General features: G+C 38.8%; 1 protein-coding gene across 2 annotated transcripts; it reads right to left on the reverse strand.

Moving 5' to 3' along the window:
* Window positions 1-998: 998 nt before the first annotated feature.
* On the reverse strand, window positions 999-27,936 carry ARFGAP3 (ADP ribosylation factor GTPase activating protein 3). 2 transcript variants are annotated; one of them, XM_041398837.1, is made up of 16 exons: window positions 27,764-27,936; window positions 22,061-22,179; window positions 21,524-21,596; window positions 18,912-19,043; window positions 17,383-17,469; window positions 16,560-16,641; window positions 15,903-15,959; window positions 14,698-14,741; window positions 13,557-13,699; window positions 11,367-11,492; window positions 10,811-10,933; window positions 8,183-8,320; window positions 7,357-7,480; window positions 6,312-6,402; window positions 2,931-3,052; window positions 999-2,275 (listed from the first exon to the last, which is right to left on the reverse strand). In XM_041398837.1, the coding sequence occupies exons 1-16, from the start codon at window positions 27,830-27,832 to the stop codon at window positions 2,258-2,260; spliced, it is 1,548 nt and encodes a 515-aa protein (XP_041254771.1). In that variant the 5' UTR covers window positions 27,833-27,936; the 3' UTR covers window positions 999-2,257. The 2 variants fall into 2 exon arrangements, with proteins under 2 accessions (XP_041254771.1, XP_041254772.1); XM_041398838.1 differs by lacking the exon at window positions 27,764-27,936 and adding an exon at window positions 27,333-27,439.

Consider the following 27,936-nt stretch of genomic DNA (forward strand, 5'->3'; position numbering starts at 1 on the left):
ACACAACTGGCGACCAATGCCAAGTCTCCCTTAGAAGCTTGTCACAAAAGCATTTTTATATATACATATATATATATATATATATATATATATATATATGTATGTATATAGTATTTTTCCATCTAGGAGTGATTTGCAACAATGCATAAAACCAGGACACAGTTACACAGCTACTGCAGTGCAGCTGATGTCAGAAATTTTTACAAATGAAGAACCAGGAAAAGGGGACAGAACACCTCCTTACCCTCCCCTGCCCTAATTGAAGTATGTGCATCCATCCTCAGAGGTCTGAATATGCACCCTAGACACTGGAGGAGCATCTCTTCTGCAAGTCTGGATGCTGTTTGTGTATCACAACCCCCAAAAAGTTGATCTTAATTACTGGTTATTTGTAATAAATTTATGTGTACAGTCAAATGAAGTATGCTTTGAAAGCCAAAAGCTGTTACCTGTAACTAGGGAAAACCCAAAGGATGCCCTGAGCACTACACTTTTTTGTTACATTACCAAAAATCATCTCTATAGGGTGGGAAAGGACATAGGAAAGCAAATCTTTTATTGCAAAGCTGTACCATTAGGCAGAACAAATGTTCATCTTTGAACTCTCTTAAAAAATAAAAGCAATTTTTGATGAATAAATTTAATCATTAAATCTAAACCCAACAACCACAAGAACAGGTTATCAGAAGTGGGAATTAGATAAGAGGTATCAAATCAAAGTAACCCCCATAGCAGGGAGAGGAATGATGAGGAGGACTCCATGGATATCAGAAGGCTAATTAATTACTTTATTATACTATGTTATTCTGTACTATATTGGACTATATTACATTGCATCTCCACTGCACTCATCTCGTGACTGTCAGCCGACAGTCCCGACACACACACACACACTTGGCCCTGATAGGCCAAGGAAACAAAATACCATCACTGCAGGTAAACAATCTCCATATTGCATTCTACTTTAGCACAACACAGGCACAGCAAATGAGGTAAGAATTGTGTTTTCTTTCTCTGATGTTCAGAGAATGTGAAACCCAGAAATATTATTGGGAAGAATTGTGCCTTGCTTTTCTCTGTGAAGAGAAATGTGGCAGCAAGAGGCAGGTAGAAATTAAATCCTAAATACAGCTACACTGTTAACTGTATTTAACACAGAATCTCAGTTCAGTAGTTTATTTTCTACCCCAACTTAAGTGTTTAGATTTTTAAATCACTACAGCAATTTAATAAGAAAGCAAGTTTGACTACCTGAAACCAAAGGCTGATTTTACCAGACCACTGTAGAGACAAAATACAGATGACAGTGTTTAGAAAGCTGGATACTGATGGCCACACATAGAAATTGAATTCAAATCTGAGTTTATATCAATTGTTTTTTATTAGATATCAGCAGTTTACAAATCTGAATTAAGAAAATTACAGAACAGAATTAACATGAATTCATTCTTGGTTGAAAAGTTTTTTCTTTAAGGTCATAATCATTTTTATGCAGGATGTCATCAGCAATAAATTCCAGACTGTCTAAAACACAGCCCCCTATTTCCTTATTGAATAATTGATAATTTATCAAAAATCTAAGACTGTGCTAAACATGTTAATAAGTATTTAATTAGCTACTCTATTAGGCCCTTAGTATATTTCAAATTTTTTTTTTCAATTTTTAAACAATACAGAATTTTTAAAAGCACTTAAGGATTCTATATTGCAAATTTTTTGTAACTTTCAAAACTAGGAATAAATAGACTGTTCGCACCACAAGGTGAAATCCACTATTCAGCATTACCACATTTTGACTTCTCCACATTTCACATCTAAGCACAGAACCTTCTAGCTGGAATACTGTATTAAACACTAATTTCCCACCATTTCAATGCACATCAATTTATGACTTCAAGAGCTTTTACCTCCTGGCAACACAGGTTTAAATTAAATGTTTTATTTTGCTACAGTCTACTAAACACCACCACCTCCTTTCTCCTTCCTGCCTCACAGAGCCAATAATAAAATAAAGCTCCCAGCTTATCTAACAATAAGGCTGTTAAGAAATAAAGACTGGAAAGGAACAAAAAAGAAAAAGTATATGCAATGTAACAAGTTGCTGCAAGATGTCTGCTCTGTTAAGATGAAGCAGCACTAAGAAGAGGCTGAGTCAGAAATCTGCACTAAGAAACATCATCAGTCTTAAGGCAACCTTCATTTGAATCAGCAGAGTGATTACTTGTGTGCCTGAAGAGGAATCCTCCTTTAGCTTCAGTTAGGAACCATATCGGTCCTAGAAAAGTAAAAACAAATAACAAACCAGGTATGAGTGGGTTTTCCATGCAAAGAAATAAGTTTTACTTCCATTTGTGCAATAAATAACAGCTGAATTCTTCAAGACTTTCAGAGAATTGACCAGTGCTTCCAAGAACTGGAGTTTAGGGTTGAATTCCAGGATAATCAGCCTGATTTTCAAACATCTGAGACCTCCCAATGACCTCATACAGGAATTGTCAAGTGACTGGAGCACAAAACATGCTGGACACTGAGCCTAGGATGGCTTATTTCATACAAAAACATGGATCAAAGGTCAACTAAAGAGCCAACACAAGTGTTGGGCAGGATGATCACTGCAGATCCCTTCTACCCAAACTATTCCATTCTGAGTTAGGAACTGTGATGAGTTTAAAACAGAGTGACAACAAATAACTTTCATGATGGGGTTTTTTAACTGTAAGATAAAAGATATCCTTATGAAGGTGAGCTAGCAGATCCAGATTTATTTTCTAATTTATAAAGATTTACTGTCTACTTTGAGATGTCTACAGAGCTCAAAACCAATTGCATTCTGTTCTCCCTAAAGATAATTCAGTGGCAGGATCCATGGTACTAAATCCCTATAGAAAGGCTTCAACTGATGGTTAATAGATTGTGATACTTTTACTCACCTGTATAGATGTCATGACCCCATTAGCAAGGACAGAAAGTTTTCCCGCCACAGATTTCACTCCTTGTTTAAACTGAGCTATATCAGGAGCTGAAGATAAGACATTGGTAATATTGTAGCTTCCTAAAAGGAGAACACACACACACACACAGAGGAAACAGAATTTTTAAATATTAAAATCAACCTTTTTTTTTTTCCTCCCTGAAGTACAATGTATGACTAGGAGCACTAGACAGAGATCTCAATGTCTTAAATGCATTTCCTTTGGATTGTTTTCAGGTTTTCTTAATTCCACCCAGGAGTGCCATCCTCTACACTGCATTCCCAGCAAAGCAATTAATGTTTGGATAGTAGATTACTTATTGTGTACTCCCAGTCTGTGACAATGTTGTTTTGTATCCTCAACAGCTGTTATCCCCCTGCAATTTAAAGATATATGCACTTCAGAGGTGGCTGAAGTGATGAACCCTATTTGTATGCATGCAGAGGGGTGATTTCCATGCTGTATAAACACAAACATTTTGCCTTACTACAATTGAGGCTTGGAAAAATCCATAGAAATTATAGCAAATGTAAATAAATTAGGTTTTATAACTCCAGAACAATGCTGGCAACCCAGCCTTCCTTAAAATTTGGACAGAATTAGCTAGGCTGTTATTATGGAAAGTGCAGGTCTAAAGGTAAAAGAAATCAAAGATAATTAATTAACTACTCTAACTGCACTCTAACTGCATGCAAAGTATTAATATGCTAAAAATTACTGTCAGCCACTCATTGGTGAAAATAATTACTGGCATGCCTTAGTGTTAAATATAGGATACTGTCAAAGGCACAAATCCAAGTAAACCAGAATCACAGAACCGTGATCACAGAGTCAGCCACAGAAAGGCCTGGGCTGGAAAGAACCTCAAAGATAATTTCATTCCAACCCTCTGCCACAGGCAGGGACACCTGCCACCATCCCAGGTTGTTCCAAGCCCCATCCAACCTGGCCTTGGACACTTCCAGGGATCCAGGGGCAGCCACAGCTTCTCTGTGCCAGGGCCTCCCCACCCTCACAGGGAACAATTTTTTCCCAATATCCAAGTTTAAACCTCCTCTCTGTCAGTTTAAATCCATTCCCTCTTATCCTGTCGCTCCAGGCCCTTGTCAACAGTCTCTCTCCATCTCTCCTGTGGGATCCATTCAGGCACTGGAAGGCCACAATGAGGTCACCCTAAAGATCTTGGGAATCAATGGGGCTCCAGGAAGTAACCATCCCAAACCACACCATTTTCCAAATAGAGACTTTTAATCTTTTGAACAGGAGTGGAGGAGGAAGAGAGAGAAGGAAGAGGGAACCTGTAGCTCCTCTGTCCTGGGACATTAAAGGCACCTGCTCCCTTTAGCAGGCTGTGACAGACAATCCTGGAGATCCTTTGTTTTACCTAAGATAGGAGGACGGTCTGTAGCACAGACGTCTTGTCACATTAAGAGAACTTCCCACTCCAATCCTTCACCCCAGCATGGGTTTATAGATACTCTTTACAGATTATCTTCAAGTGTTCCCTCAGACAGTCCTATTTCTGAGCTACAATTTGGACTTTCTTATGATCTGTTCCACTTATCAAATTAAGGCATTTTTGTTACCAAAATCAGTAATAGAAATAAAATCTGCAGATATAAATAATCTGAGAAGCTCTAACCACTTCTCAGCCAGAAGAATTCCCTCAGCATTTACTGGCTAAGTTTGGTTGGTCTGAAAAAGTTCATGTACACAAGGCAGGAAAGCACCTCCTTTTCTTGTGGTTTCCTTCCAAATCACCTCCAAGTCAGCCACTTGATTTTCATAAGCATCAGCTCTGAAATAATGCAAAAAGGCTTTTTCTTGCGGCCTCCTCTTTGATTAAAAACTTCCCTACAGCATTCTGTACAAGAGCAAGGAGCCCCACACAGTTCTACCCTGACACCTCATCAGTGCTCATAAAAACAACCTTAGAGCTGTTTTATCCTGGCAAGGACTCCAGAACTACACTGGTGTTCTTATTGACAGGGTCCTGACTATTTTAGCTAATGATAGTCTGGGCACTAATTCCACACCAGAAAAACTGTCACTACCTCCAAAAAGGGCCAACTCTCAGTTTTTGGGGTGAGGGGTGTTGCAGAGACATCCAGGAAAGGAAGTTTCAGTACTTGATATGGTGTGAATTTATGACACCATGTTGCAAATGCTCTTTCAAGTGGCTAAAGCAACTTACTGCGATTTCTGCTTGGTATCTTCTTCCCTCCTTAACTTTTTTTTTCACATTTCAAATTCCTAAACCCCAGTTTTACTTAAGCAACCAGTAACAGGAGTTATAAATAACTATATAGTTACATAATACCTAAAATAATATATTGTATTATACCAAATATATTATATTAACTATAATAAAAATTACAGTTATATTTATACAATATATTATGTAAATGTATTACATTAACTATATAGTTATTATAAAATTATGTTTCCTCCATGTGTGTGTGTTCTCTGCTAGTCAGTGCATTCAAACTTGCTTTCAGGGGATCAAAACTACACAGTCACAGGTTTTTCCCTCCTAGTTTTCCAAAGTAAAATCAGATGCTGCACACTGTTTGTTTTTCCAGGCTATTTGAATAATTGCTCACAGATTTCTTCAGTAACTCTTCTTTTTCCAATTTCTTCAAAAGTTAAGGAATGAAACTCAACTGATTAAGCCTATAAAATGTTCCAGCATTTGCCACCTTTTCCACTGCACATTATTGCACAATCCAAGAAGTGTTGGAAAGAAAACATGAGACATTTTCAATAATCTAAGGGGCTTCTTTTCACTCAATCTAATCTTTCTCCCTTTCTGACTTGATGAATTACACTCTCCCATATGAGGTGCTCCAACAAATCTTTGAAACAGACAAGTGAAGATCTTCCTTAATAATTTTGCAAGGCCAGAGGTAGAAGCAATTATCCCACTGAATGGATATGCCATGTAACAGATTACATGGGAATTTCAAGTCCACTAACATTCATTTAATAATTTTTCCAGATCCAGTATTATACTTACGGTAACTGATCAAAAAAATTACCTGAGAGTCCATTTAGGTGTTAGCTCATTGGAAAATATTAGTTTTCCTTTGATAGATCTTATCTACAAAATAGTCTGTTATTTGCAACACAGCCCCCCAGTATAAAATACTGAACTTATAGAATCAAAAACAGAAAACTTAAAATTCAAGGGGTTAAAATTTTAAACAGTGACTACACCTGGCATGTCTGTTTGAGCTATTAGCATTTTGCTTGCAGAACACAGTGATGACTGTGATTAGAAGCAGAGTCAGGGCCTGCATTGCCCACATGCTCCAGTTTCTCACTCTCTTTGATATGTACCTGTTGATTGTTTCCTCTGGTCTTCAAACAAGTCAGCTGAACTTATGGATGTGCTTCCAGAAAGCCTTTCTAGCCGAGCCCTTGCTTCATACTGGAAAAGAATTGAGAATAAAAAGGATTTTATCACCTTGAGGTCACCTTTTGAGGTCATGTCAGATAATCTGAGAGACTGCAGACTTAGAACTGAAGTGGACCATACTGAAAATTGTGCCCATTTCAGTTTTCACATCACTTACACTGAGTTTGCCACCATCTCATTTCTGAGTTATCCAAGAGTGACATTTATCATTGCAACCCCAAAGGTCCCACTAGCTATTAGTTACCCTACAACTGCTGGAAAACTGTGCAGCCATTAAAAACAACAACTAAAAAATGTGAAACCAAAGGGAAAGCACTGCAGTTAACATCCTGCTGACCCTTCCAACGACATGACACTTTTAACTCAACTTTTTTCAAGTTCCCTGCAAACAGTAATTATATTTTTAATTAGTACTTACACTGTTAGTTTTTCATTCAAAATCCGTATCTTGCCTCCAAAATCCAGCACAATACTAATATCTTTTTTCTAGGCTGATTCAACTCCTGCAATTCACTGAACATTTTCTTTACTTGGTTAGCTTTACAACATTAATGATGTTTTAATGTAACAAATCGACAGCAGGAAGATGTTTCAGCAGTGGTTTGTTGGCATCAGTTTGGGTATTGTTTTGGGTATCTAGAACAAATTAAGCCGGATTCTAAAAATCCTAAAATTCCTGGTCAAAAATCAGGAGTGCTAAATCATAGTCTACCACTTCTATCAGGAAGAAAGAATGATGGAGGTACAGTCCTACATGCAACTGCAATTCCTTAAAATTAAATTATAAACTATCTGAAATTTGTACATTTCTATCAAACAAATAATCAAGGGGACATGATTCTATAAGCTCACAAATTCTACCAATTTTAACTATTTATTGCCTTCTCTCTTACTCACAAGAATACCATTTTTATAGTCAAAGAATATTTTGACATTTAAAAATACTTATCACTATTTCCTACTTACATCAGCCTGATCTTGCCTTCCAAAGTACATGTCTGATGAAATGGCTTTGACATTGCCAAATTTTTTCTGTGCCTCATCTGTGTTTGCAGAAGGTTCATATTCAGGCTTACGCCGGGATGCAGGCCTGGAAGGAAAATAAACTGCATCAGGGAGAGAAACCACATTCAGAGAGAAACCACATTCACATCGTGGCAGAATGAAAGGAATCAAACAAGAGCCAGTGAAGTGCTCAAGTTGCATTGTACAAGTAAATGAAAAATAAGATTTAAAGTAAAAAGAAGAGAGGCAGTAAACATCAACCAAGCACATAACCTCCTAATTCTTACATCTTCTACTTGATGACAAAGATAGAAATACAGCTGTCATAAAGAAAATATATTTTTTATCATCACAATCAGACCTGTTGTTTGTGTCTGTAGTACCTTCATCCTCAGAACTGAGCACTCCAAATTTGCACTCATTTGTTAACAAGGTTTCCTTTCACACAATAAACAAAGCAGGTATGTGCACAGAACAGTGCAAATATCTGAGTTTCTCCCCACATCTTTTGTCTACTTCCTCTTTTGTCGAAAGTCTTTTAGTGGAGGGAATTACCTCCACTACATGGACTGAACAACTCTGAGCACAACAGACAGTGCTTAAAATGTAAGGAAGAAATTCAGCTTACAAAAGAAATTCAGTCAGGAGATCCCTTGACTGCTGATGGAAATTCTGGCCTAATTCTCCTTCTATAGACTGAAGAAAATCCCACTGCTATGACCAGGACTCAAATCACATTAAAACTTGGGCTTTCTGGACAAAAATAAATTTGGTTTTCTTGATGTACCTGTCTGAAAATCCTGTGCTTTTTGAAGTTAACAATATATCAATGTCTTTATTATTATTTTCTTTCTTCCAAAAAGCATCGGAATTGTCATCCCATTTAGAGAAAGTGCTGCTCCTCAGATCTGAAGAATCAAAGTACCTAGAATAAAAGAAAGAAAAACCCTATTGAAAAGTCAGAACTTTGTTATTTACTGAAAAGTGGGAATATATTTATTTGTTTTAAGATAATGACTGCTGTAAGTATTCACTAGCAAGTATGTTTTCACCAAAACTACAGTTGTCAGTGAGCAATTTGGATTTCACAACACTGCTTTAGAAGCTTTGTACAGTTGAATCCCATGGCTCAAAACAGGCAGGAAAACCTTTCTTTCTGGTTCTGGTTTTATTTTTAGTCCAAATATTAACAACTTGCGAGTTTTGCCACACATTTTGTTAAAATTAAATGCTAAAAACATATTTATTGAAAGTGAGTCTGAATTCAATAAAGCAATATTCTCTTGCACATCAAAACCGTGGGGAAAACACAAAGAAAAGAAAAAAAATTAAGCATGTTTGTAAATTCTGCTATTCTGATCTGATTTGATCTTTTCCCCTTTTGGTTACCTACACATACCTCAGCATATGTGGAAAGTATTTTGAAGAAAAAAGAAACAACCAAAACCTATTAAAATGCAAAAGATTAAGATTTTGTGCTTGAAGAAATTTACCTGAAGTTTGTCTATAACTAGGATGGGGAGAAAGATGATCAAAACCACAGGGACATAGGAGAATGGAACCATTCAGTAGAACAAGGTAAGATACTAAAGTCTGCACCTGTATCTTGTGAAAAATACTCTTAAAAAACATTCTCCATGTTTGCACTATGAATGGTCAGGCCACTCATTTTTGCAGATCATGAGGAATGTGACCCCTGAAGCATCAAAGTCTCAGCATTGAGCATGGAAAATATGAGGGACAGATTGGGAATGAACGTCTACAAAAAGCAGGAGCCTCTCTCCTGACAGACAAAAAGAAACCACAGCAATTTTATAAATTCCATAATAATAAACAATTAAGGTGTTTTTATGGATTTGAAGCTTTCCAGTTTCACATGGCCTCCAAAACCACAGCATTGGGCAGGGTCTGCATGAGCTGATTTGAGTAAAAGTGTTTATTTTCTCTAACCTTTCCTCTCAGATTTTTGCAGATTTGCAAAATACTTTCTCAGTATTTGTGGTGGGGGAAGAGAAAGAAAAACTGCATTTAATACAAAAAAAAAAAATTATATTGTGACATTAGTAAAGTAGCAAAAGAAAACATCACAATTCAGGATTTTCAGAGGCTTCAATTTTATGTCTAAACCTTGAGACCTTTAGCTTGCTTAATTCACTTATCAACACACTAATATCCAGTATGACTATTTTGCTTTTGGGCATATACTAAGATGATGCTAAAGCTACTTTGTCTCTATTTCAAAGTCACAGCTTGAAATAAAGGATAACAATACCCTTAAGAAGTCCAAATCTGACTGTTCTTTCTTTAAAGAGAATGAACTTGTGTACCAACTCCAATTAGATCCTCCCAGCTCTAACCAGAACAAGAGCAGGGAACAGCCAGGTTACAATATATCCTCTAGTCACTGAACCATAACACATTAAAAAGGCTCCTCCATAATTCATCCTTTGCCTGCTGTAGCTGATGAATAATTTGAGAGCAGTAACAGTTCTTTTCAGGGAACAAACAAGGCAAGCACTGAAATGCTATGTTTTATTTTACAAGACTGTTGCCACTTTCCTTGGACCCACATTTGTATTTCTGTTGCACTGATTGCACTACAAAATAGTGACACAAAAGCCTTGTGCTTTTATTGCCTGTCTACAAGCAATTAGGTACAATTTCTCATGCTGCTGTGGCAAGGATCCAATAAAGGCAGTTTATGAAAGCAACACCTGTTTACATCTGAGTCCAGAAACAGCTGGCTCATTGCAATTATTGCCTGTAAGACTTAATTATTTTTCTTCTCCCAAGAGCAATATTTTATAGTGTGCATTGCATTCATCTTCTGACAACAAATGTTTCAATTATTTTTCGCTCACATTTTATGTTCAGATACATAAAAATCTCTGAAATAGGACTGCAGACATCCACACAACACACCCAGCACAACACTTCAAAAAGACTGAAGTTTGTACACTTGGCATGCAGAGAATGATGCAACTGTCGTACATCTAGTATCAGACTTCAATGCTTATTTAATTTGAAGATAACAGCACAAGAAAGACAGAAAAAAGGAATGAACACAAGTCATTCTGATAAAGAATTCTTTGGATTTGGAATAAAGCAAATAAAAGTTTACATGGCAACTGTCTGTGCAAGCAGAGACTGGACTCTGGACAAGATAAAATCTACAAACACATAGTTCAGACCACTTTTCCAACAAAGCTACTGCCCCTACTTCACAAATCCACCTGTCACTGACGCACAGCCAACTTTTCCACCACTCTTCTGATTCAGATGTCCCCTGAAAACATGCTGGATGTGTACACAGGTTCAAACTGCCTCCATCTCAGCTTTCAAAAACACTATGCATATTTTTATGGAACTTGCATATACTTCTGGCCCCATCCAGAATCAAAAGCTTACAGAATACCTTGAGCTAGAAGAGAAGTAAGAGTCTTCCACATCATCCATGTACTTCTTCTTTGGCTTTGCAATTGTAGGTGTTTCCTGCTCGATTGTTTGCATCTCTGAGGCGACTGAGTGAGAAACGCCACTGGGGACAGGAAGAAAACAAGCATGTAAAGAGATGACAAAACTCACACCCTAAAAGAAAAAAAAGAAATCAAAGCCCAAATCTAGTTTCTGAATCTTGCTGAGAAAGCCCAAGCTATACAAACAGTTAAAGAAAGAGGAATTAAAATAAAGAAAACCCTTGGAAAACTATCATTCTCTCAAGTAGGGACAGGACTTCTGAACACAAAGCCCATTCTGACAGCTGGAAAATACAATCTAGGTTGACCTCTGTCTAGCAGGTTAGAACTTAAATCTATCAGAAGTTTCCACTTGACAAAGAGAAGATTTTTTTTCTGATATTGCTCAAGTTTCCATAATATGCTCTAGTCCATTTCTTAATTTTCTTGAGTAAAATGAGGGCTAAATGCGTAAAACCAGAGTATTTCCAATACAGTTTCCAGACATTCACATACCTCCTATTGCTGCCCAATCCCATGCCAAGCCTCTCCAGTTCTGTTTTCTTCTTACCAGAGAGGTTTAAGGTTTCCTCTTTTGCTTTAATATCAAGATCTCTGTAGGCCAACCTTAAAGATGATACACTGGAAAAAACAGTTATCAGAGAAATGTCCAATGCTATACTGAATCAGCCCAGGAATATTAGTAGAACATTAACAATATTTATTCTAGCACTGTATTTTCGAAGGTCTTCCCTTAAGGCACATCTGGGACCAGCTAAGTCTCCATCCCTTACCTATAAACCATCTTAATATTTTGCAGTCACACCAGTGCAGCAGAGACCGAGGTTTGTCATCTTGATTGAAAAAGAATTGCAGAATCTGCAGAATTGCAGAAATACTGCCTAAATTTAATTTGTTGGGTCAAAAGGGATACAATTTTTATTGATTTTAATAAGCAATATTTTAATTCATAAGTCTCAACTAGCACAAAGTACAAATGAACTATCAGAAGAATGACAAATGAGATTTTGCAGCACATCTACCAGCAGCATCCAAAGCAGAAAGGAATAACTGGTAACATCTACCCAGCACTTTATGCAGTAAGATTAGCAGCCCTTCTCAGGAAATCTATTTTATGAATATCAAAATCTTATTTGATGTTGATTAAAACAAATGGGAATACTGATCAAGTTTTTAGATGCAATTTTAGCTATCTATTCTTGTCAGTGCACAGCAGAAGATAAGGAAATTGTGTAAGAATTTAAAATCACATTTAAGTCTCAGAACCCTTCCTCCTTCCAAATACTAAACTACAAAATAATTACTTCTACTCCTTGCCACAGAACAAAGTCATATTGAATTAATTTAGTAAAGCTTATTACTTAAGCTTTTAAAATTAAAACCACCACACAAATTGGAAGCAAATGCAATTTTAGCAGAGTTCACCCTTCCTTTCATTTTGGTATCTGCTGCCACCTAATTGATAATCTCAGGGAAATACAGTTCTCTTGCCTGCACTGGAACTAGATCCATAAACTCAGTGTATGTGCATCCCTCATGTTTACAAGCACTTTTAGAGGGTTTTAGCTACAGCAAAAAGGTTGCAGAACTTTTATTAAAAGTTAGCTTGGATCTTTATATTTATACATTTCTGACACAAAACCCAAGACACTGCTTGGGACTTCCTTCCAAACTAAATTATATAGTCAAAGACAATATTTATAAAAAATAATAATACATGAACAATCCTTTTTTGATTATTTAGTTGCTACTTCAGAGTCTCTCCACTGGTAATTTTTGGCAAACACCAAGAACCATGATGTTGTGGTTAAAACACTTCAAATTATCTCCTTGTGATTGGCATTTTTAATGCAATCAAAACATTTATTTCTGCAAGGACAACAGAAAAGTGAGCAAAAGGAATGAGGAGGAGATTATAGACCAAAGACCTTGGTATCATGACCAAAAAAGTGATCCTGTAGTTATGTAACAATTCAGAAAACTTCTTTAAAGGTTATAGGATGGATTCTCTAGCACCTGACAGGTTGTTAAGCTCTAGAGCAGTAGAAGTGTACACTGACCAACTATTTAGTAGTGTAATTTTGATGACAACTAATGAAATGTCAAAAACCAAAAGCACATTACAGAGGAATCAGGAACAGCACCCTCTGAGCTTTAGGGCTGAGTATTTATTAATTAAGGTGGACCAACAGATTCAAGACCTCAGACAGAATTATTCAAATGGTTTTGGTGAAAGTGAAGGCAGTTCCAGCATAAATCAGCTGAAAACTTCATCAGGCTATTTCAGGCATACTTAAACTTCCTCTGCTCTTACCCAGTAAGTACAAGCTGAAAATTTCCTATGCTCTTAGAAAAACTGCTTTCAATAGTATTGAGCTCATTACACCAAACTGAAATAACCTAGGTAACTAGCATGAGATGAAAAAAATGCAGGAGCCAAGAGTCTTCTTAATACTTAATTTTCTACAGTAACCCATCAACTGTATAAACATATATTTAATAGCCAAAAAAAGGTACTGGGGGAATTACTGCTTGGCTCATCTTAACCATGTCTGTTTGGGAATTTTTGTTAAGAACTGAAATTTTATTTGCATACGCTAATCTATGGTAGTATTTAAAATGCTGTCAATTAGCTCATAAAATTAGGCTTCATGGTTTACCGTTGTGTAATTAATTCATACTTACAGTGGCTCTTCCTTCTCAGTCTTCTTACAACTGTGAAGATCTTGTTCCTTCATTTTATCTACAGCTTGTGCTTTTTTTTCAATCTCATTAAAGCTTTGGCTGCTCACTTTTTGGGCTCCCAAACCACCTCTTTTAGAACCAAGCTGGAATTATTGAAAAAGAAAAAACCAAAGGCCCCAAAATTATCACTGAGCAACCACCTCAGCTGACTCATCAGCCAGATGTGAAAGCAACAGCAAACACTACATCCTGTTTGGGAGCAGTCCTTGCAAACAGCAAGGACTATTTTGAGCAGAGAAAATACTTCTTTCCATATTGTGGACTTCAAAATTCTGCTTCTGCTAATTGTTCCTACAAATTTAGTTAGCTTTGCAGTGAAGTCCCACAGAAAAATTGAAGTATTCAGGTTTTACTTGTTCAGAGATTGGCAGACTCAAACAAATATAACACACAGAACTCTGGTTTCTCTTGTTGTATAGGAATAACATAATAAATTTTGTTGTAATGGAACCATTATCAGATTTATAAAACACTTAATACTGCAGACATGGATACAATGGTGCTGACTCAAATGGTGGCACAGCTCTCAAACTGCTGCTCTTAGTCTCTTCTGTGTCTAATTCCTCACCTGCAACACTGCAGCAACAGTTAAATTCACAATGCATTTATCTTCACCTTTTACTGCTTTAAAGCCTTCATGCAAAATCTCCAGGCCATGCACACACCAATCACAAACTGTACCTGCACTTGTCAACACTGTTCTGTTGTTCTCACTGGAAGGGAACACATCTGCACAAACCACTCAGAATAAAAAAAGTCCTCTTGGCTATTAGGGTCTTCTAGTGGGAGTACAGAATCATGGGATTTAATCTAAATTATCTGCTCCAATAAACCTTCAAAATCTTCTGTCCTACAGTGGCACAGACTTAAAAGGAGTGAGTCCCTGTAACAAGCTGTCACCCTGACAGCCTATGATTAGAGTGGCATGATTAGAGTGGCATCTGGCTTTTTTACAGAGACCAGATGCTAAGAAAGTGCTAAGACCCCATACAGAAGCAAGTCTATAAACTATCTTTAAACTATCTTGAAATAAATGATACTTTAATACAGTTAAAAATACTCATTGTTTACATACACTTACCCCTTTCTTAGCTTGATTCGGCTTCTTTTTTATGAAGGTGGTCTCTGCAAGGATTAAATGTACATTAGTTAACATTCAATTTTTATTAATTCCAGAACTGCAGAAGAAAATATCTGTAACATCAACCTCAAAATAATTTTTGCCATTTATCTTCATATCTTTCTACACTGAGGGGCTGAGATACTAAACCGAGCTATGTAACAGAGCTACAAGTGGATATCTCCAAGATAATGGAGATATTGGGATATCTCCATTGAGATATTGGGGAGCTACCTTTGATTGGCATCTCTTGAAAATATGCAATAGGAATAAAATTACAGCTCAGTTGTCTGCTGCAAGCTCCTGCTAGTTAAGAGAACAGGAAAGCAGAACTTGCTCTTCTGAATCAGACTTGACGTCCACATGACTTCGTACCACTTCCAAGATGAGTTTTTTCCTGTCTAGAAAGGTATTGGCTGTGTTCAAACCCACCAGTGACACACATAGAACATACCTGCATCACTAAAACATCACAAGCATTATAAAGAGCTCTTACTGTTCTAATTTCAACTGCTCCTAGAGCATCCTACTGGATACCTGTGCACACAGAAAAACTACTCTCAGCTGAAATTTGTGTAGAAAGGGGCATACACAGAACAGAGATTCTTCCCTTTAGACAGAACTTGTGATGTCCAAAGCAACCAAGAAAAGCACTTGTCTTAGGAGAACATGTTAAAGATACAAATGAGAAAAGCAGGAGGTGCATCCAGTGAAGTTTTTTGTAGTCTCCAGCTCTAAAATAACCAACCCCAAATAAAATCAGTGATACAGACCACATCTGCCTAAAGAACTGAAATAGGCCCAGACAGCACTTCTTTACTACCTCTGTGCTGCTGAGAATGAACACTTCATTCTCAGAAGCCTGGTCCTGCAGGACAAGCCTCACAGTGACAAATCACTGACATATTTTACTCTATTCTATCTCCATCAGCTTTTCTTCCTTACTCACGGTATGATAAACTGCTCAGTGTTAAGTATAAGAGCCTGGTCACTGACGGTATTGCATTATAAACACGGGATTTTTCCAGTCCAAGTTTTTATGTTCAGATTTCTGAAAAGGGAGCAAAATCTATTTCCACAGCTCTTCCTAGGCAGACATTCTCTGTCTAAAGGGATATTTGGGATCCCTACACCTGCTGTTCTCTTCTGCTGCTTGCACTCATTACCTAATGCAGGCTGTGGGGATGTGCTAAGGCCATCAACACTTGGTCCATGTTCTGATCCTAAAAGATAAGGAATAACAAGGGTAAGAATATCAGAAGGCTCTTCAGAATGTATGAAGTATCAAAACAGATCTCACTGTACTCAGGGTAGTGTTGTGATAAGGCACAAAATGATGACACAGACACTGCTGCTCTCGAGGGGAACAAAAAAGAAAAAACTTTATTTTCTGACTCCAACATTTATAGTTTTCCAAAGGTGACAGTGGATTGGAGGGTGACAGTGCCACCTCTCCAATGCCACTGGACAGACCAAGGGTCCATCAATTCTCTCCACCTCCATGAAAGAATGCAAAACATAGGTTATTTACAGAACTGTGTGTGAGAAAGTTTGTTGAAAGAATGTAAACATCAGAAGGCTTAACAAAGTCTTACAAAATCAGGGTGACAGGGTAGTGCCTGGTAGAGACACCATAATGTGGTATTTTCATCACAGCTTTCCCTTAAAGGGAAAGCAGGCACTTAAAAGGGCAGCAGGCACCCCAAATTCTTGTGTTATTAAGCATGCTTAGGTTATTTAACTATTAAAGCAGGGTAAAAAGAGACTAAACTAATAGAATACCAGAAAAATGCAAGTTATTGTTAACAAAGAATCAGTCATACCTTCACAGGATTCTGCAATGTTTTCTGAAGTTTTCTGCTGGAGAGAAACTGAGTCTGGTAACATCCACTCTGTATCTCTTGCCTTGGAAAAAACCAGACAGAATCAAAAGTGCACAGAAAATGGAATACACCCAATAAACACTTAGCTAAATACTGCCTAAGCATCACTGGTTTATTAATATTGAGTTCTTATGATTACAGCTTTTAGGATTAAAACCTGTACACATAAGGGCAGCTATTAAAATTAAAACAAATGCCTACCTTTTAATATCCATTTTAACTGTGCTTTAGGTTTATTTATTGTATGCTGGATGATTTACTTACATATAATCACCACACCTTCTCCCCACTAGAAGCTCTTGCACTTCCTGTTTTTTACACATTTTTGATTGTGAGCAGTCCTCCCAACATTCCTGGTGTGTCCTCCCACTCCCTTCAAATACACCCCCCTCAAAGGCAGGTTTGTGACCAGCTCCCAACAAATGTTGCAAGAACTGTTACACTTTGCTGATTGAAAACCCAAGGTACCACACAGTACATTTATATCAGAGCACTTCCAAGCAAGAAATCCTGGCTCCAAGTGGAACTGTCGTTTTCATTCCATATTTAGCTACGATTTGGGTCATTTAAAATGATCATCTTAAGAAGTGGTTCACATCCAGGAAGAATTCTGAGACTCAGAGAAGGAAAAGCAGGTACTTATTAACTCCCTAACCTACCTTTTCTCTATAAAGTTTTCTTTCAGGGTTTAATCTTCACCATAGAGCTCACAGTCAACCAAAGTGTTTAGAAAGCAAACAAGAATTAGACAGGTAATTTGTACCTTGGTAGAAACATGGGATGCAAAAAAATCTTCCTCCTCTTTGTTCTGAGGTGATGCTGGTGGTATTGCACACCCATCTGTCCACAGCTGAAATTAAGGGCCAGAGTTTTACAGGTTAATTGCATGAATGTACTCTTTTTCAATGCATTAATCTTAAAACAACTCTGTTTTGTTTTCAGGTTAAAAAAGTATTGATTTTTCTTCTTGTCCATATTTTTTCATTACAGATTTATCCAGTGTTCAATAGATGACATTCCTTTTTTTATTGTATTCATACACATTTCATGTGTTCCTGCTGGATCAGCCAAGAGCTTTGAGGAAAGCCAGATCTCAGGGCTGAGGTCCCCAGAGTGCCACAGAACTGCAGGACAGGACTCCAACCTGTGATTTGCACTTCAAGATCACTCACAGGCAAATCTTTTCTCACAGCTCTTCCTAATCCATGCAGGAATAATGACCTCTGTCAGAAAGGATAGTGAAGCTACAACAAGCTCACCTCACCATTCAGAAATCAGCTCTACCACTAAGTCAGAAAAGGAATTTTTTAACATGTCAGGGGGGAGATGGTTGGTACTAAACGCAATTATCTGAATAATTTACTTCAGTAATTTAAATTGCACCTAATCACCTTAGTTTGCAGTGCACAGCTAGAAATATTTACTAAATATTTTGTGCATTTTTCAAATATTTAATATCAAACTATTGGATGGAACCTGTAATTGAAGCAAGATAATCACAGTTCCTTGAAGAGTCATTTGGGGAACTTGACATAAACTTAGATACACACAGTATATTGCACTTACTCGAACACATTTTACAGCTTAAACTGTTCACAAAGTTCAGAGAATATACCTTTTGACTTAGTAATATGAATTCTATTGTCCATAGTATGAACAATTAAGATTATAATTATCTATTAAATTTCATGCTGTTTGATGCACAGATAAGAGAAAAAAAAATCAAGCCTTCTTGCTTTTAATTTCCACTCATCTGATCAACTCAAATGAACCAGTCACAAACTTCAACAATCTGAATTAAACAATCAAAATATATTTTCTATGTATGAAGAAGAGAACTATTGTCAAACTTATCTAATACTTCAGAAATCAATTCTGGATACTTTGCTTAACTCCTGTCAGCAACTTAACAATGTTTTGACAGCTTGCATGAACTGCCTCAGTGATTCTGATGGAGAACAGCAAGTTCTACACAACTTGCTTATTTCCCACATATTATTTCTGTAGGGAAAAAAACCAAAAAATACATTATTTACCCGATCAAAACAAACCTCACTTAAATCACACATAGTCTGTAGTTAATTCCATTACAATTTTTCATGCTGCACGCCTCTAAACATTCAATTTTAGATAAGCAAAAATAAAACCACTACATGGTTCATGGAGAAATGGCCACATTATGTGAAGACTGATAATCTTTTGTATTACTGATGAGAAATTTAAAGTGACTTCAGAGGGAAAGAAGGTGAAATTTTTCAGAAATCTCCAGGCCTCAGGACACACACTACTCACATCAGTCCCATGCTTTCTCGTGGCCTGTGTTGCAAGAGATTTGATCTTCTCCTTGTAGAGCTGAGCAGCACGACTGTTGTACTTGGCATTGGTGTCGCTGGTTGTGCACCCATGTTGGTGGAAAAAAGCAGACTGGGAAGTAGAACACAGAAAATGCTGTGAGGAACAGGCTTAAAAGCTAATGACATTTGACACAAAAACATATTGCAATGCATCAAATTACTCTACTCCTCTGCCTAAATCTAATCTTTTAAATTATGGAGTCTAAGTAATCTGCAAAGTACAAAGGAAACTCCACTCTGGTGACTTCTATACATATAAATAAAACAGAAAAAACCACAATACATCAGTGTGATGCTTTAAGAGCAAATACAAATGCAAGCTTCCATTACATACAAAAAATCCTTGTTCTGGAATTAAGTGATTGAGAGGAAGGAAGAGGTAAAATTAATTGCCAGTAGCTGTGCTCCACAGAACATTCATAATATTCTAAAAGGCACTGCTTTGATTCATCTCTGTCAGGCTGGGGAGATCAATGTATGTTCAATAGTATCAAAATGAGTGTACAAAAATGGCCTTCATTCAAATGAAAGAGGTGTCTATGCACGCATCTATGTGCCCAGATATGTTTATAGGCTTGTGTATTTATATAAAATTAATAAATTAAGATTGTGTATTTCTGCATGTAAATATATACACATATTAACTTGGGACTCAGGGGCTTCTTAGAAACCCTAATCCAAATTACCATAGAGATTTGATCCAAAAGCACAAGGAACTATGGACACTTTGTATTTTCCAGATTTCTGAAACACAGCAGGAAGCTCAGGACCACTGTTATCCAGGATTCAGCATCATCAGGCAATTACAGAACACAAATGATTGATGTTAATCTAGCAAGGCTTCTAGCCAATAGCTTGTAAAACTAGAATTTGGTATTTAACTGGAACCAAAAGAGAATGGTTTTTTAGTGCCATTAGAAGAAAAGTGTTAATTTTACTTCAAATGTCCAGACAATTTAGCAATCTGTTTTTTCAAGTTTCAAGTATTAACCTGCTGAAGTAATCCAAACCAGACCATTGAGAATTTAAGGTATTTGGGGAGTTGCTGAGGGGATAATGCACCTCTTGGTACCATGTATGGTAGGAACCAGTAACATCCAAGCAGAAGGACAAAACCCCACAAAATTAAACAATTATGGTTTATTGTTATTCTTCTCCTAATAGGCTTTGTAAGACTAACAGAAGACTTTTTCAGACTTTGCCATCTCTTCTTTCCAACTCTTCTTTCCAACTGCTTCAAACCCTTTTACATAGCAGAACTGATATAACTTAATCAAGGCTTTTAAGCATTTGGCTAAAAAAGAAACTATTCTTAACATGATTAAGAATATGATGATTATTCTTAACATGAAATCTCATCTTCTCCTTAGTCAAAATTGTGATATTTTTTTGTACTAAGTGGCATAACAGAAACTTGATGAGGACATTTATATAACAGCAGTACTAACACGGAAAGGAATAACTTAGCAAGGACAGCCAGAAGAAAAAGAGGGAGAAGACACCATGTAACTGCTCAGATCTGCAAGCCTGAGATAGTGACTTGCTGCATGCCAAATTCAAAGAAAAATATCTCACTGGAAAATACAGAAATGGACGATAAGTAACAATGACTCTGAAGTCAGCATTTTTTGTATGTAAATAGGAAAAAAAATAGAAAAACCCTAAAAGACTTAAAATGGTTAAAACGGTCAAGGAAAACAGTATGGAAAGCAAGCTTGGGTGAAGCTTCTTAAAGAAACAACATTACAGACCAAGCACAAATGAAAAGATAAAAGGGATAAAGCATTCAGGGAATTAGAAGAACAGCAGAAATTGCTTTTGGAAGTTGCATGCTCCCACACTGGGTGGGCAAACTTAAAGGAAACACTCTCAGTTATTTGTGGAAAAAGCTGTGAAAAGATTGCCCAAGATCTTACAAAAGAAAACAAAAAGGGAGATAGAGAACAAGACAGCTGTCAACAGAACTTCAATTTACAAACACGCTGTGTAAGTACATAAAAAATCAAGTTGAAAGTAACAGCCAGTGTGAACTGGCCCAAACCATGACACTGCCAGTCCCCCCCCCAAACAATGCAGCATGTCTTATCTGCAGTACTAACTCAGGTGAAGTCAGATCTTTACTCCAGAGTGACTTTTGGCAGTTCTGTGGGTTTTGGCATGTTTTTTTCATGAGCCATGGAAGGAATGATGGTCACAGGAAGGGGCAAATAAGCTTGCTTTACAAGCCATCTTTGAGCAGCTGTCTTAGATTAGGTGTGTACTGAGGAGGAACCTGACCTGGCCTTTCCAGTGATTTTCATCACTGACTTGTAAGAAAAAGAATAAAACATTTTCAGACTACCAAAATGGAGAAGGTGCAAGAATGGAGGATGAAATCAGCATCAAGAGGGATTATTTAAAGATAGGGAGGTGGGACAGTCTTTATGCTGTAATAAAGAAAAAGGACTGGAAAAATAAAAATAATCCCAGGAAGAGAGGCACTAAGGACAGACAACATTTTCCAAGCCTACCAAACCTCAACGTGCAAAGCAAACACTTGGGTGTACATACAGCATTTGCATTTCCTCCAACCTGCATGCATCTCAGCTGGAACCAGGACCAATTGGAATCCAGTTCTGTTGACCTAAACACAAAGCAATGTTTTTAGTGTCACACCAAAGCCATTTAAAATCACTTTGTTTCTGTTTGGTTTTTTGCCAAGTGTTTCTCTCCCCACCTCTTTTTTTGTAATCGGTAGTTATTTATCAGACCCCAAAAGGCCCTGAGTCAGCAGCTGGGATACTCACCTGGAATAGGACAAGCTCAGGGTGCAGACATACTGCACCAGCTGACTGCCTGAGCACTACCCAAGTACCAGAACCACAGAATAGTTTGACTTGGAAGGGTAAAACTCAGGTGCCACCACAATGAGCTGCTTCAGGAAGCAAAGGTGGCAAATTGAACACAATTACCAAGAAGCTATCAGATACAGCAAAGCCAACACAATCAGAAGCTGAAGGAAGAATGGGTTTTCCTCTCTGAGCAGGTCTGTGAACAAAGAAGACTATTAAAAGATTAATTTTGCTGTCAAAACACACCAACACTTACCGAATGAAACTCAAGTGAACGCCAAGGGACCGGTGGGTCCCTGAGCAATCGATACACAGAAACACTCCATAGGTAATGCTTGCCCAGCTGGGGTTCTTTGCTCCACAGTCAAAACACACCTTAAAGCAAGCAAACAAGCATACATCAGTAACAGGACTTGAGCATAATTAGGCCTTAGAGTTGTATTACAAGTGAATGTAACACCCCTGCAGTGATCCAACTTTGTTAACTCATTCTTACAGCGTTTGTTGACATGACAACTCCATGTATCCTAATTTTAAACATCTAATGAGGAGTTACACAATCTGCTCACACAGCCTCCCCATTTCCAAAAATAACCACTGTACACAGGCTGAGAAATCAGGTTAGAGAACCCACATCAGCCTAGTTCAAACACACGTTCAACACAGCAATTCCAGCACTGCTGGAATAGGAAAGTGGTTAGGAAATATTTTCCCGAAGGCAGGCTCTCCGTTGTACCTTTGAGTCCCCAGAAGGTTATCAGCAGGACTAATGCCACCATCATCTACTTTGCTATATTGAAACCTTGACCTTCAGGGCAAGCCATGGCAATGCAGCTGTGTGAAGAAGGCCTCTGAGCACAGCTTATCCAGACAGCCTCTGCAGATATTCGCATGATTCATCACACACCAATTGCCACATCAGCCTTTCCGCTGTCTGTGCCACGCTGGTTAAAAAGCAACCAGGTCCACAATTACTGCATGGACAAACCCAGGAATTTCCTACCCTCTGCCACCATGATGGACCTCTAACATTCAGACAAAACAGCAAGAACTGTGTGTGTGTCTCATACACTTTACAGGTCAGCAGACCACAACTTTCAAGTCCTTTTTCAGTTATTCTGAGCTTTGTGCTTCTTTGACCAAGGAAAGCAAGAACCAGAAAAGAATTATCTGACACAAACCAATTATCAAATGCAAGGAACACAATAACTTTAAACAGAAACAGCTATTCTGAGTTAATTCCATGTGCACACATCTATTCTTGTATGACAGGACTTTATCAGATCAATGCTTTTTCAGAGGTATCTGCAAAGACTGCAGAGAAGTATTTTTACAATAAAAGCATCCACCTAATAAGCAGGGGCACCTAATAAGAAATAACTCCACAGAGAGACAAGCTTTTACACGCAAATTGACAGTATGCCAATTTGCAACTTTATGCTTTAAAATCCTCCTATAAACTTAATGCATCCTCAGATAGCAATGGAAGTTCTGGCTACATGCAGATATTAAAAGAAAAGTTTATTCCAAGCCAGGTGGGGACATATGAAACATCATAAACAGGCCCCAGAGCTTCCAGCACCTCCTTGCCAAGCTGAACAACAAAATAAAAATAAAAATTAAGAAGTCTTCTTGTCAGAAACTCCCTCTGTAGACCTGGATAGAGATTTTTGTCTCTATTTTTTTGTACATACACGGTCAAACAAGCCCTGAGTCTGGGCTCAAGTCATGTCACCTATCATCCATCCAAATTAATTTCAACTACATGCCCAGGAGTAGTTTGAGGCTAAACTCAGTTTAATGTGAGTATATTTAGCTTGGGCAGTCCAAATTTATCAGGCACAAGCACAGCACACCAGCAGATCCAGCATTAACTCTTCCAACAACTGAACACTTTAAGCCTAAGCTTTAGTTAGGTAATGACTGGTAAAACACACATAAATCATGGAGATCACAGCTCCTGCAGGTGCAAGTCCTGCCTTTCCCTCTCAACAGGGACCTAAGACTTATTAATGTTATTTACATATCCCACTCCTGTACATGGAAATGGGGCATTCACTGGCATGCAGCAGAAATGAGAGCAACACAGAATGAGTGACAACAAGAGGGGTTAGTGAGAGTCCCTGAAACAAGCTCAGGTGGAAGAATGGCACAGAAGGGGTGGGGGATAAAGAAGAATGAGTAAGACTTCATGTATGCCACATTCTAAGAAAATACACAGCATAACTAGCCAGAACTTGTTTTTTTTTCTCAAATTCTGTGAAGCAGCTCCTTAAAAAAAACACGAGATTCATTTTCATTTTACATTGACTACTTTCAGGCTTTTTCTTGCAAGGTCAAAGGAGGATGGGTCAACAAAAAATGAAGATTCTGCTTGAAACCAAAGCCAAGAGAGCAACCCTGGTCTCACTTCTGATACAGGAGAGCAAAGCTGACTTACAGCTGGAAGGCTTGTGGAAATTCTCTGGAGTACAAATGGGAAACGAGAATCTGGAGTGGGAGGTGAAAAAAAAAAACCCATGTTTTTAAAAGTTCACTTATACCTGAAGATTCTCCTCTTTTCCCTTTCCTTTCTTCCAATTTGTAATTTCAACATCTTAAAGTCAATTGCACCACCTTGGAGTTGGCTGCCACAGCTCAGTGTCTTCACTCTCACAGGAGTCCCTATCGGACACCTGTGGAAATTATTCCCAGGCATAAAAATGTACCTTTCAGGACTGAGATGCAAGCAGAAACATCCAATTTTCTTCTGAAAGCAAAGGAGGAACTGCTATTTCCATTAATGTTATGCAACAGAAATTGATGCATGTTTCACTAACATTTAGACTAATTTTCTTATTTTTTTCAATTTTTAAAGTGCTTCTCACCACATAAATTTTAAGAAGAACCAGGAGGAAGAAATTAAAATCAATTTCAGAGCCACCCTAAGAAATTGTTTCCACTTAAAAAACAAATTGTATTTTCTGTACTGATTTAGGTTCAATTAAATAATTAAAGTATTAATTAAAAACAAATTTGAAGGATATGCTTAAATAATCTAGTGCTTTCAAAATACTTTCAAAATACTCCCACTTGCATGCATTTTGTTTACTTTGTGTTGAAACACTTCACAGTATAGATTCAGTATAAGTCACTTTGGAAAAAAACAGCCAAAGACCTAACTGAGAGCAAACACAGAGATTTGGGTATAATCCACAGAAAGCAGTCAATAAATCATAAAACATCCACCTTGCGCAAAGCACCTACATTAACAAATAAATAGATAACATATTGACATTGGCTATGGAAATGCAGTAATAAATAGCTGACAGAAATGCTATTTTTGGCACAAGCAGAAGAGGTGAGTTGGTTCAGGAAGAGCACTTATCCCTGAGGTCAGGGTTACACGGAGACTTTCTACATTTTGAACCTGCCCCAGAACAGGGCTCCAGCCCCAGGGCAGATCCATACCTCGCCATTCCGAGGCTGTGCGTCCAGCTGCCTGAACACTAACCCAGATGGAACTCAGGAGGCAGTGCCACACTCAGCCAAGGGGATCTAAACCCAAGCAGCTCCTCTTAGTCACCAGCCACTGTCCCCAGATATGTTTTCCTTCTTTCCTTGCATCAGCACTGATCCCGCTGGGAAGCAGCTCTGCACAGGCACTTGGACTCAGGGCAAAGGTAGGGCCAACTCACAGCACAGCCACCTTTTCAGGAATGCCACCATAAGGGAGGGAACTGCAGGACTGGCCACGGGAAGGCCAGAGGACTGCCCATCTCAGAAGTGTCATCATCTCAAAATGACTTAAGGGACACAAGACAGTAGCATCCATCCTGGGGCAAAACCCAACACAAACCACACCCAAACACACAATGTAATAACAAAACTCAACTACTGATAAACCACCAGCACAACACGCACACTGGGAGTCCAAGCAGAGACAGGATGAAAGAAAGAAATGAAAAACCATTTTCAGAGGGACAGATCTAAAAGGCCTGACAGAATCAAAGACTTTCAGCACAGCCTGAGTGTGCAAGTCTTCAAAGGGGTTGAGCTGCAGAACTCAAACACTCAACAGTATCAAGCAGCTTAAGGACCATGAACAGATTTATGGTACAAAATACATCCTAGTTAGTAACTGTAACATGTTTGTTAAGTCATCAGGCAGCTGATCAACAGTCTGCTGTCATCAGGCAGCTCTACATTATGTAACACCCAAAGACACCAAGAACTCAAAACCTCATCATAAAGGGAACTAACATCAAATTACAGATGTTAATTTCAACACAATTATTAAAACATCACTTTCAACACACTCTAACCCACATATTAAACTGCACCTTTATTTAAATGAGAATTATTTTCCTAAGCTGACATACACTAAGAACTACTGCAGAGCACCCAGACCAGTGTAAATGCACTTGCCTGCCTAGACCAGGCAGTTCTTACCAAATTCTATCCATAAACTGCACAGCTAAAGCAAATTACTAATCTTTTAATCCAGAACCCTTTTCAATATTTGCACTTTCCCATGTCTTGCTCTCCCCCCCACTCCCCCCAAAAAGACTTGCAAATAAAAGGGACAGATAGACTGCTTAAGAAGAACACAACAGAAAGGAAACAGAAAGGAAACAAACGTGAGGAGAAACTGATGGAAGAAACAACTTTTACTTCAGGAGAACAGTCAGACAAGCAGGAGTGGGAGAGTTGTGAGATCTAAGCAGCTGTTTTCCACTCTCCCTCTCTGCCTTCTTAGGTCACCCAGACCGGGCACCACCGCATTGTTATCGAGTTCTCTGTGCCTGAGCCACTTCTTTGCCACTGGCTCACGGTAAATGGCAGCACACATTGTGCTACTATTGCTATGTCAACACTGAATTTCTGTGTGGCATCTGACATGGGGTGACAGATACACCTGAGCAACCACAGGTACCACATCCACCTGATTACACAGTAACAAGGAGTCCAGCACAGGGGAACTGCTTGAGGCATTCCACGCTTGCCAGGCAGGGGCAGTACTTTCTAGTTCTCCTGTGATCCCAATGAAAATAAAGTACCACAATAGCCCTAAACTACTCAATTTTCAGGCAGAGTGACAGTGAATTTCAGGGGCTTGTAAGAGATCTCTCACCGTCGTTGTTGGGACTAGAACCTTTCCTTGATAGACTTTTTACCCCATTGCAAAGGCAAGTTTTAAGAATTCTGCTCTTAGAAACTAAGTGCTCACCTCTGAGCTCTGCTTGGAGAAACCAGACCTGTACAGTCTTAATGAATTGTGTTCAAAGTGTGGAAGTCAATTTTGGACCAGAGACAGACATCCGGATTCCTACTCCCAGAAAACAAACCCTACCTGTTCCTTTGTAACTCTAATCCAAAGTTTCCTGGTGCGTGTATAAATCACATATGTTGTCAGCGTACATCGCAAAGCCAACATAAACAAGCAGCACAGAGCAGCTGAAGGGACTTGTGCCGCGTCACCTGGCCAGCCACCTTTCCCAGCCCAATGGGCACTACCAGAACCACCTTCACACCACGGAAAAACCCACCTGAGCACGGGACAAGCCCAACGGGATCCCAAAACAACAAACTTTTATCACTACAGAAATGGCTGTGCCACTTCGCTGGATAATAAAAACAGGAAAAAAAAAATGAACACACTCAACACTACGTTGCAGTTGGCTGGGAACTTGCTTTTATGTTCAGAGGAGCTGACTCGCAGCAGACCTGAGGCACCCGATGGGCGCCGCACCTCCCTGCCCAAGGGATCCCTTCGGGCATGCCGGCCGGAGGGACGAGGGGCAAGCAGGGAAGAGCTCCCCTGCTCCCGGGACAGCCAACCCGAGGACTCACCGGGCCTTTCCCTGCTGTCCCGGGCCGGACGTGCCCGGCTGCGGGCCCCACGCCTCCCCCGCCCCGCCGGCTGTGCGACGTGTCACCGCGGCGGAGCGTTGCCCGCCGGCCCGGCCCGGCCCCTCACCTTGTTGGTGGGCACGGAGCGGAGCCGCTTGAAGATGGCGACGATGTCCTGCTTGCTGGGTTCGCACATGGCGCCGGGAGAGCCGGCAGGGCCGCCGGCGGAGCCGCGACGGAGAAGGGCCGGGGCTGCCGGGGCTGCCCGCGCCGCCACTCCCGGGACGCTCCGCCCGCCGC

The sequence above is a fragment of the Onychostruthus taczanowskii genome, unplaced genomic scaffold (assembly GCF_017590055.1).
Source record: "Onychostruthus taczanowskii isolate IOZ18803 unplaced genomic scaffold, ASM1759005v1 scaffold15, whole genome shotgun sequence".
NCBI classification, from domain to species: Eukaryota; Metazoa; Chordata; class Aves; order Passeriformes; family Passeridae; genus Onychostruthus; species Onychostruthus taczanowskii.